This window comes from Mustela erminea, chromosome 17, assembly GCF_009829155.1.
Source record: "Mustela erminea isolate mMusErm1 chromosome 17, mMusErm1.Pri, whole genome shotgun sequence".
NCBI lineage: Eukaryota > Metazoa > Chordata > Mammalia > Carnivora > Mustelidae > Mustela > Mustela erminea.
In genome coordinates, this window is record NC_045630.1 from 67,393,008 (window position 1) to 67,404,202 (window position 11,195).

At 48.6% G+C, this 11,195-nt stretch overlaps 1 protein-coding gene across 1 annotated transcript; it reads right to left on the bottom strand.

Annotated features, from left to right (window-relative positions):
• Positions 1–468: 468 nt before the first annotated feature.
• LOC116575710 (T-cell surface glycoprotein CD1e, membrane-associated-like) lies at positions 469–4,318 on the bottom strand. The gene is made up of 6 exons (XM_032317113.1): positions 3,789–4,318; positions 3,211–3,504; positions 2,359–2,637; positions 1,875–2,153; positions 1,417–1,513; positions 469–1,290 (listed from the first exon to the last, which is right to left on the bottom strand). The coding sequence occupies exons 1-6, from the start codon at positions 3,847–3,849 to the stop codon at positions 1,116–1,118; spliced, it is 1,185 nt and encodes a 394-aa protein (XP_032173004.1). The 5' UTR covers positions 3,850–4,318; the 3' UTR covers positions 469–1,115.
• Positions 4,319–11,195: the final 6,877 nt, after the last annotated feature.

An 11,195-nucleotide genomic window follows, 5' to 3' on the forward strand; every position in this document is an offset into this window, starting at 1 on the left:
TCCCGACCACTCCAAGGGGGAGGTTCTTCCCTGAGTATCTGCCGTGTGAAGGCAAATGTGGTCACACCCAGTCTCAGAGACGTGGGAATGCTCTGTCCTGCTCTGACGGCAGATACCTGCTGTATTATGATCTCCTGAGATGTCTCTGAGGACGCACGGACGCGCCAGTCACAGAGCCGTCTGGAGCACACACCTGCCCTCCTCACCTCTGGTGAGAGAGTCAGGGAGGCAGAGTTGTTTTTTTTGTTTTGGTTTGGTTTTTTTGTTTGTTTTTAGATTTTATTTATTTATCTGACAGAGAGAGATCAGAAGTAGGGAGAGAGGCAGGCAGAGAGAGAGGAGGAAGCAGGCTCCCCGCTGAGCAGAGAGCCTGATGCGGGACTCGATCCCAGGACCCTGAGACCATGACCTGAGCCGAAGGCAGAGGCTTAACCCACTGAGCCACCCAGGCGCCCCCAGAAAGAGTTTTAATGAGAACATAGCCAGGTGGTGCCGTGAGGTCAAAGGGGCATGGATTGAGAAAACATCACTGAATTTGACACAAATTTATTTCAGGCAGCATTTACTGAGAAACGTTTTACTCTGAACCAGCTACGTAATTTGTGGGGCGAGCCCAGAGTGAGAACGCAGTACCTCCAAGTGTTATGAAACCTTTCAAGACAGCAAGCCCTGCGTAGATGACATGCCCGAGAATCTGGCCCCGAATCCAGGTCAGGGTTAGGGTCACAGCTGCCATCCCAAATGCCTACATCCTGCATTCAAGCAACTCGGGAAAAAACAGAAAAGTCGAGATCTAAATAAGCAGTGTTCCGAGTAGGAAGAGATGAGCGTGTTTAGTATGACCCCACCCGTCGTGGAAGGGCAGACGTGCTCTCAGTCGGACAAGGCAGGGACGCTTCCCTGTGAAAGGAGCACCCGAGTTAGAGTCTGAAGCGTCAGAGAACTGCCACGCGGCCACGCAGAAGAGATACTGCTGGATGATGGGAAGTGGTAAGACAGGTTCCCAGAGCGGTCGAGATTTCTGCTGCAACAAGCCGTTTCATCAAAATTATGCTTTGCACATAGGCACAAACCGTATTGAAGAAGCAGAAAAGGACATTATGCACTGGGTAAAACTAACGTCCCCAGAGTTGGTTTAGGCTTGTTTTCCATTTCTTTAAAAATCTATTTTTGATCCACGACTCCTGCGGCGTGTAGACCTGGCGTCCGGGAGTCCTGGGCCCCTGGCCGTCGGCCCCGGTGGGCGAGTCAGGACTGGAGGCAGCGGGCGCCAGGGCCTTCCGGGTGGAGCTGTGGGAGAAGAAGACGATTTTCATCCCAAGGAAGGAAATCGGAGAGAGAGCGGGGCGGGGGGGGGGGGTGGAAGAAAGAAGAATGAGCTGGTAAGTTGGAGAAACAGAAGTAGAAGAGGCTCACCTGTGCTTTCTCAAGCAGAAGTGGCCCACAAGCAGCACCAGCAGGCTGACTGCGGCCACGAGACAGAGCAGGGTCAGCATGGCGGAGTTCCCACCGCCTGGGGCGTGAAACAAGGTCGTCAGTCTACGAGGCTCTCCGTGGCACCACCATCAATGCTTCCCTCCTTCCTAGAATGTTCTTCTGCATCTGAAGACTTCATCTCGATTCCTCCTGAGTCGGTGTCCCCAGTCCCCACCCCATCTGTTGCCCAAGTCACCAGGGCCTTCTTCCTTTTCTCTTCAGTACTCCAATCCCCTTCCTCCATTGCTTGGAATCTAGTGGCGCCCACTCTCTGCCCTTCTTTCTCTGGGTGGTCCCACCTCGGTCCTCTTGTGCAGCGTGTTCCCATCTACCTCCAAGCACCTCCCTCAGCAGCCCCAGGACCGTTGTTTCCCAGACAGGCCCCAGCTCTTTCTCACCCCAGTGGAGGACGATGTCTTGGCCTCCCAGACTGCTGTGTCTCACGCGGCAGGACAGACCGGCCGCCTCCCGGGCCGCCACGTCCAGGGTCACTCGGAGATACCACGTCCCGTCCGCGTGGGGCAGGACGTCGCCTCGCCGGGTGCCCCGCTGCTCCTGCTCACCCCGCATCCACGTCACCCACACGGGCTTCGGGTGAAAGCCGGAGACGTGACACACCAGCAGCAGACGGCCGGGACCGGGAGGGCGGCCGGCGGACAGCCAGGCCTCGGGCTTCACTGGAGAGAAGACGAGGAGACGAGGCGCTTAGGGGCACCCGGGCCGAGCTCCGTGACTCGGTGGTCTTAGCGGCTGGAGTAATCACTTCCTTCCCTCGTTTCAGGAACAATCCCAAGCTCAAGCCCCACCCTCAAGCCTCCCAGTCTGTGTTTCAGACGGACGCGGGAGGGCAGAACATGAAGCTCAAAGTGCCGGGAAGCTTACCTTGTCGCTCCAGTTCTGACTTCCCGGCTTGAAGGATTCCCGCCAGGAACCGAGGGCAGGTGCCCCTGAGAAGGGTCTGCACAATTTCCTTGATGTCTAAGTAGTTGTTGAGCACCTCGCAAGCCTTCTGAGCCGGACTCCCGGCTCCTGGAGACGGCTTCCAGGAGTTTCCTTGGAAACTCAGGAAATCGGAGCCTTGATACGCCCCATTCAAGAAGCTTCCCGAGGCCTTGCCGGCCTGTTCCGTACAGCCGGCTGACACCTGGAGCTCGAAGGGGTCTGGGGGTGGACAGAGCCATGGGGAAACAATTACAGGGAAGGGAAGTAAGCCGTCTAGGAGCTTTTCTCTGCAATCACACAGCATGCTGGAGTCGGGTGCGGGAGGGGAGGGAATTTGTGGGAAGACAATGTGAAGGTACAAAGGTATTTAGGAATAATTGATGCAGACGGGCTAGATGGGAAGGTGTTGGGGTGTTGAGGGCCTGACTGGAAGGGCTCCCTTGGCAATGGTTAGGTACAGGCTGGGCCTGGTTGACTCTCAGGCCAGGGACGGGGGAGGGCAGAACTGGCCAGAAAGGCCATGTCTGGGGTCAGGGGTGGTGGGCGGAAGACCACAGGGAGACACGATTGCAAGGAGCCAGAACACGGAGGGGGTTATACGGTGTGAAGGGCTGTGTCCTTGCAAGCCCATCTGTGTCTCTGGTGGGTGGGCGGGTGGACTGGTGAGGCAGAAGAGAGAGCGAGAGCCCAGCGGGGACAGGGAACGGGTCAGCAAGACTGGGTGAGGTCAGAGCCCCTTTGGAAGCGGGCTGGAGCCTTCAGGCAGGTATGGGCTTGGGACAAGGAACTCACATTCGAACTGAAACTCGTGGGCAAAGGCCTGCACCTCGATGGTAAAGCCGTGGAAGTAGAGCATGAAGAGGTTTTGCAGGTTCTTCAGCTCCTGGGTGCTGAAGTTTCCCTGGGACCAGGGCCGCAGGAAGACGATGGTGCCCAGGACACTGTCCCAGCCGTGCGTCTGCAGCTCGCCCAGCCAGCCTGAGCCGTGCAAGGACGCCCAGCTGCTGTTGGCGAAGGAGGAGGTCTGCAGCACGCGGAAGGAGATGGGCTCTTCTGCTGCGCGAGGGCGTCCTGGGACCCGGGATGCTGAGAAGCCGGGCGGTGCAGACAGAGTACGCGAGGAGGGCGAGGGAGCCCGTGTGGGAGTGGAGCCATGGCGACGGTTCCACAGCCTGCACACACTCCCCCGGGCCTGCTCCCTCTCCCCAGAACCAGACCCAGGAGAGAGCTGCAGCAGGAGGCTTTGCCTGGAGGCGGTCTGGCATGCGGACTCCCGGGGCGCCCAGTGGGGGCCGCGCTCCCTCCCGCAGGTCCTCCCAGACGCCCCCCGCTGCGCCCAGCCTCAGGCGCCTTCCCGGGGCCCTTCCTACCCTGGGCGCTCGCCCCGCGCTGGACGAGTCCCTCGGAGAACAGGAGCAGCAGGAGCAGCATTGCGGCTCGGTCCGGCGAAGGAGCGTCCGCAGGCCTGGAACAGCACTGCCCTCGGAACGCCCTGCTCTGTCTGGCTCCCCCTGCCACAGCGAGGCACACCGCCCCCTCTGCCCTCTTCCCCGTCAGAGAAGCTCTCCTGCCTCCTCCGCGCGGCCCCGCGGGGCTCTCATTTCCCCTCCGCCCCCGCCGCTCTCTGGCTTCCAGGTTCTCTCCCTGCTTCCCCTGACCGCCCTGTGCACACGCCCCGTCCGAGGGGTCCTGGCCCCGGACAGGTCTGCAGCCCCCGCTGGCTGGAAAATGTAGGTCCTTCTGGCCTCGGAGGAATCAGGTCCACACGTGGGTTCTCGGTGTCCTGAGGGGGTGGACGAGGCCCACGGCGCTCGTGGCCCGTCCAGCAGCCCCTCCTGCAGCGGCTGCAACCTCTTCTCCCTCTCAGTGGTCCTCCCCAACCCTCATCCTCTGCTTGCCCCTGGTCTTCCCTCTCGACACCGCTCCCCCCGCCACTTCCCTCCTCTCTCCCTCCCCTCACCCCCTCTGTCTCTTCCTTCTGTTCTTCTCAAACCAGCGTCAGAAGACACGGGACATCCGGAGAGCTGCTGTACCACCACCACGACAGGGAGCAGCCGTGGCCATGCAGGCAGCCTGTTAATAAGAAAAGGCCCTTGTGCCCAGCTTCCGCCAACAGACCAGCTACCTCTGTTGAAAGGGTCCAAGGGTGGGCTTGCCCCGACAGCGGGGAGACAGCTAATTCTCACTTGAGTGGTATGAGTGGGTCTGGAGGGAACACACAGGGGCCTTGGGTCCCCCACCCCAATTAGTCTAGAAGTCCGTGGGCAAGCCTCACTCTGGGTGTGAAGGGTGCTCAGCTCATGGCCTGGGAGCACTGGTGTCCCCTGGGCGTGTCTGGCCGAGAGGAGTTCCGCTGGAGCAAGGAAGGCCTGCTGGCGGCCTGTCGTGTTGCCGGGAGAATTAGTTACCGTGTGGAGTCCTTATGTGTGTCCCCTCGGGATGCTGGCTAGGGTAGCCTGAAGCCAGTTGGAATACCGCTGTTCTGTTTGGTTTTCCTGGAGTCATCAAGCTGATGTGAAGTCAGAACATACCTGTTGTCAAAATATTCATAAACAGTGAATCTTGGAACACTGAAAAAAACAAAATTAAATTAAAAAAATAAAAATTAAAAAAAAATAAAGTCTCAAACATTAACTTTGGAGAAACCTCAAGCAAACAAACAACAAAACAAAACAAAACAAAACATTTGCCAGGGACAAAGATGTCAGAGACTGAAGTCCCTTGGAGAAAACAAAACAAAATGAACCTGAAATCTCGACTTCTCCTGTAGAGAGGACTCACAGAATCGTGACCAAACATTAGAAAAAGCCCATACCCCGTCTCGTCCTGGTATTACTTCTTAATTCTAGGGGTAAAGAAAAGCCCTACAAAGTTTCAGACAAAATGCTGATTAGTTTCAAAGAAAAATGACACTGTCTTCAGATACCTCCCACTCAAGGCTGTGGGGAAACATTTCAAAATTCTGATCTATTACAAGATCATCCCAAAATTTTTATTAAAGCAAATTATCATTCTCTGATGAGACCAAAATTAATCCATATTTGAAGACTCAAAACCCCAAAGAATATGTCACACACTCTTTTCATGAAAGCAGTTGTCTGAGTAAAACCAAAATCGACCTGAAGGAAGCACCCAAGAAATGATGTGAGAACCCCCCATTTCCAAGTATGTTAAAAAGATAGAGTTAATTTTAAATAACTATTTAAAATGTATTTGTAAAGTTTTTCAGTGTTCCAAGATTTGTTTGATATTTCAGAAAAAAAGAGTCAGTAATAATGGAAGAATCACTTTGCATATCACCTCACCAAAGCCTGGGTGGGGAATGAAAAGAAAGAGAGAAATAGGATTATTTCAAACATCTCTTATTGACCAAGAACACAGTGCAAAATGGAGTCAGGAAAATGGGATAAATCATGGTGTTTGTAGAAAACTAGACGGTGTTAGTGATGGAGAGGAATGGAATTACAGAGATAGCGTGGCGGACCCGGCATCAGCCCAAGAGGAGAAAGACGGTGCCATTCGCAGAGGCCGATGACACAAGTTTGCAGGGACGGTATTGAGGTGCACAGATCTGTCTGGGTCGCGTTGAGACTGAGGCTCCAGGTGGAGGTGTCAGGTGGTTCACAGCATGAGGGCTGTGGCCTGGCGGCGTTACGAACCTGTCACACACGTGGTGCCACAGCCAGAAGTGTAGGTGTCTACAAATCTGTCCCTCTTCAAATTACATTTGTAAGTTAAATTTAATAAGTATTACATCTGTATCTTAGAAAATCTGCAAGTCTCTTGAAGTTTGGTCATTTATTTGTTCTTTCTTTCATTCATTAAATAAACACTGATTAGCACTTAACTATGTGCCAGGCTTTTTTTCCAGGCGTTGAGAATATAACAGTAGAACAAATTAAGAGTAGGGAGGGAGGCTATAAACTCCTTGTCCTGGTAGAGTTCAGTATGAATAAAAGGACTCACACACATCTACATATATATGAATTCTACATCCAACTGTTGGGAATGACATACATCAAACATCCATGTCACAAGTAACTGTACTGATTTGAGGAATGTTAGGATCATGTACAATATAAAATAAAGCAAAAGTAAGTTGGGGATAAAACAGTTGCCTTATTCCACGAGAAATCACGGTTACGTGGGTAAAACCACACAACAGTTTGCTATTTGGAGGCTACGGAATCCGCAGGTCACTGTAATGAACTGAGCAAAACAGAAATCGTTTCCTGATAGCAACCCAACAACGGTGAACAAAACCATTAAGGGGATTCCTTTTAAACTGAAAACACACAGAAGACAAATTCTGCAGGAAAAACACCTAACTTTAATTTTAATTTCTTGCTACCTAAAATGGCATAATTATTTCCTCCATGGTTGACAAAATTTCCTTAGTGTAGAAACACAGATTTTTACTAAAAACAAAACAAAACAAAAAAACCTTACCATTTGTGGTCAGGTCTCTTTTAAGAGGAAATTTCCCCTCCTACACTTGTGTCTGTCCCTCAAACTCCCAGATCCCTTTTGTAAAACTTCTTGCCCAAACTGAAAGGTTCCCTGGAAACCCATCACGAGTTGCGGTTTTAGACAAATTAATCTTCCTAAGAAAGAAAGGGTTGGGGGTGGGGGTGGGGATCACCTAGAATTGATTTAACACAGCAAACACGTTTTGGAACACGTTTGTGTAAATGTAAGGAGATGTTCCATCTGCTACTCCTGGAAACTCTGTAATCCTATGAGGACCTTCCTGTTTTTCCTGCAAAGATGTCTGATTTACAACTTTAATGATTTTAATGATAATGTGAATTTAGCAAACTGTTAACAGAAAGCATAAAATAGTCTCAATTCTTACTACATCTACAATCAGTAGCTGACCACAGTTTTGTGTAACAAAATCTCATCTTTGCCTCTGAAGGTTTTGCCCTTCCAGCCCAGCCTCAGGAAGAACATGGACGGGAGCGCAGACTGCCCTAGACCGTCGCTTAACCACGCCTTTCCTGAGCCTTCCTCATCTGCTAGGTATCGGCAAATGCTTCATCTTCCAACTGCACACACAGTCAGCGCCTTCCTATGGCTAATTTCCAGGAGGTTTAGATTTCCGTTCCTTCCTCATCTAATTCTAAAGCTCAGTGACATTTTCTGCCTGAGCCTCATTCTTTCTCAAAGAGATTTCCCTAGATAACCATTTCATTCACGTGAAGAGAGGAAGCCAACGTTGTCACGGATAACTGCAGTAAAAGGACATGGAAAGGGTTCTGGCTCAGACCATGCCCCTTGCCATGTTTTTCCTTCAGGTCCCCCAAGAACTCAGTGGTGATGCTGCCATGAACTCACAAATGTGTCCCCGTACCTCCCACTTTTTGAAAACCTGTGTGAGAGGTCCTCGGCCCCGTCATCCACAGTCACCACCTGTCATGTCTGAGAGCAGTGGTGGCCGTTGACATGAACTGGACCCACGTGTCCTGAAGAACAGCACACTCTGAGGTCCTCACAGTGCCTAACTCCATGAAAATCCCTGTCTTTCTCCGCACTTCCAGTTGCATTTTATTGATGTGGCTTAAGAAGTTTTCAGTTATGCTCACCACGTCTTACAGCAGTGCTCTGTAAAAGAACTATCTGCATGACGGAGATGTTCTATTCTGTACTGCCTAGTACGCCATTTAATTTAATTTAATTTTTAACTTAATTTAATTTAGTTTTAGGAAGAGCAGTTTTAGTGTCTAAAGTACAAGTAATAATTTGCAGTCTTTAGCTACATCTCTATGGCTTCCTATAATTCAAATGTGCTCACCCACAGATGAACCAGACCTTCGCCTCACATCTGGAGTCCCAAAGACTGATGCTGTTCAGCCCAGACTGGAGCCCCTGACAGCTGGGCATGGTCGTGCTTCCTTTAGGGAGTCTGGAGGATTCACCACCACATCCTATGCTTCTTATAACTTCATCTTATATTCTATGGCTAACCTTGACTAGCCCTTTATCCCCTGCACTACGAGTCAAGCAGCGTGAAGATGGAGCAGCCATTGGGGAAGGTTGGTTTCTCACGACCCACATGCTGGTTCTCTCCATCTGGGAGACCTGACCCTTTTCAGCAGGTTCATGAACAGGTCCAAAGACAAAATATTTGAATAACAGGTTTGATGCTGAATTTCAGCGTGTGTATTGTTATTCCAATTGATTCAGCATGTTGTCCATCTATTTCTAATTTAAATTTTTCTTTCTATTGCTCATACTCCAGGAACTTTTTCTCAGCTGTTCCTAGTTTCTGTCTTAGAGCATGTATGTTCTCAGAGCAAGTGCTGTTTCATGAGCACACACTGTGTAGGTCATCTTATCAGTTAACAGACTTTAAGAACTCTGAACTCTACCCTTCTTAGGTTTTTCTTAGGACTTTACTAGGACTTCTAAAGAAATGTTTTATTTCAGAATAATTTCAGATTTAATGAAAAGGTGCAAAGATGGTATGGAGATGTCTTTGACCTGGTTTTCCCTAAAATTAACATCTTACATAACTGTGGCAAATTTACTGAAACTAAGAAATGTACCTTAATATAATTATCATGAAGTAAAGGGAAGATTTACTTGGATTTCACCAGGTTTTCCACTACTTTCTATTTTCTGTTCCAAGTTTCAACCCAGGGAATTATGCAGTATTCAGTGACACATTTCAGTTTTTTCAGTCTTGCCTTGTTTCCATGACTTTGATTTGGAAGTGTAATGGTCAGATTTGTAGAATTTCCCTCACTTTGGGGATGTCTGATGTTTTTCTCGTGACCAGTTTTGGGTTGTGGGTTTGAAGGAAGAATACTATGGAGGCGGCATGCCCTTCTCTTCAGACCATCTGAGGTGCCTGTGCTATCAACATGACTTGTGACTGGTGATTCACCTTGATCATTTGGCTAAGGACATCTGCCAGGTTTTTACACTGTAAAGTTATTCTTTTACCTGTCCACACTCTGTCCGTTGGAAGTGAGTCCAGCCCACACTCTAGGGCAGGTAATCAAGCCCTATCTCCTGGAAAGGAAATATTTACATAGATAATTTGGAATTCTTCTGGAAGGAAGATGAATGCCTCTTGTCCCATTTAAGATATTATTCATCATTTATTATATTTGTGGGGTTTGTGCATATTTATTTTATATGTTGGATTTTACTACATTTTTAAGACTTACTATCACCCCTACCCCTGCCCATGTCCATGACCATTCCTGTCTCTGCTATCCATTGCCTTAACTTTTCCTTGTAAACCAGCTCCCCAAGTTGAGAGCAATTAAAAACTCTAAAATTGTCTTTACTAGTATTCTAAAACTATATGAAAAGTGTTTAAGTTCTTCTTTCCCCCAAGAGTCACTTTAAAAAAAAAAAAAAAGAATTGAAACAAGAGTATTATTGGGCCATCTTGCTCTATGTGGATGTAACAAACAAATTGCACAATTCTAGGAGTTACAGCGTCCACAAGTGAAATGAGAACAAATATATTACATTCCTCATGGGGTTATTTTAAGGATGAAACAAAGAATGTGAAACACACACAAACTTAAAAATTATTAGGACTGGGATGCCGGTATGACTCTGTTGGTTAAGCCCCTGACTTTTGGTTTTGGCTCAGGTCATGATCTTCAGGGTCATGAGCTGGAGCTCCACATCAGGCTTCCTGCTCAGTGGGGAGTTTGCTTAAGGCTCTCTCTCTCTGTCTCCTTCTGTTCCTTCCCCCTCTAAAAAAAATAAATAAGTAAAATCTTTTAAAAAAATATTAAGACCGTCATCATCATCATCCTCACCATCAACACCACCATCAACACCACCACCACCACCATCATCACCATCATCATCATCACCATCAACACCACCAACACCACCACGACCACCATCATCATCATCATCATCAACACCACCAACACCACCACGACCACCATCATCATCATCATCATCATCATCACCATCACCACCGACATCATCCTTGATGATCTCTGCAGCTTGAGAAAACAACAATGTCTTCCCTGAATGTGCTAATGTCATGGGTCAATCCATTCCTATCTGCCTCCGTGAGTGTTAAATCTTTATACTTTCAAGGTCATGGTCCTAACCAATTTTATTGATTTCTAAAATAACACTGATAGTGATTAGTTACATTGTTTAGGGGAAATTATCCTGCTGAGAACAGCTGGCAAAACTAGATTTTTTAAAAAATATCGTCTATTTAAAGACATTAGAGACCTCTCCAGGCTGTGAGGAATGGAAAGTCCATGAGCCAGGAAAGGAAAGAAGTCCTGAGAATTGAAAGCCAGCATTTGGAATCTTTTTTTTTTTTTTTTTCTCTGATAAGTCCCTGTCAATCCCGAGAGTGGCACCCGAGAGGCCAAGAAGTTGAACAGAAACTTGCACAGAACCAAGGGACTAAAGGAGACAAATACTGGAATTTGGTGCCTAATTGGAAGAGAAGCGCTGGTAAACAGCATGGGCTCCAGGTTGAGACCTGAGAAGCTTCCATTCTAAAACCCTCTACTGTAGTACTGCAAGTGAGTCAGAAATAGAAAAAATAGAACAGACTTCACAGAGATTGAAATCCACACTTGAGGAATTGCAATTCCTTGTTCAGATAGGGTCAGCTGACACTGCTAAGCCCCAACACTGACTGCCACGGTGAGCGCTGCAAAGGGCAAATAAACAATAATGAATGTTTATTGTGTGAAACAAATTTAACTCTGAATTGATTTAAAATGTTAACTTTGCTCTGTGAAATAAATTAAAATATATGGCAACTGCAGCATGTA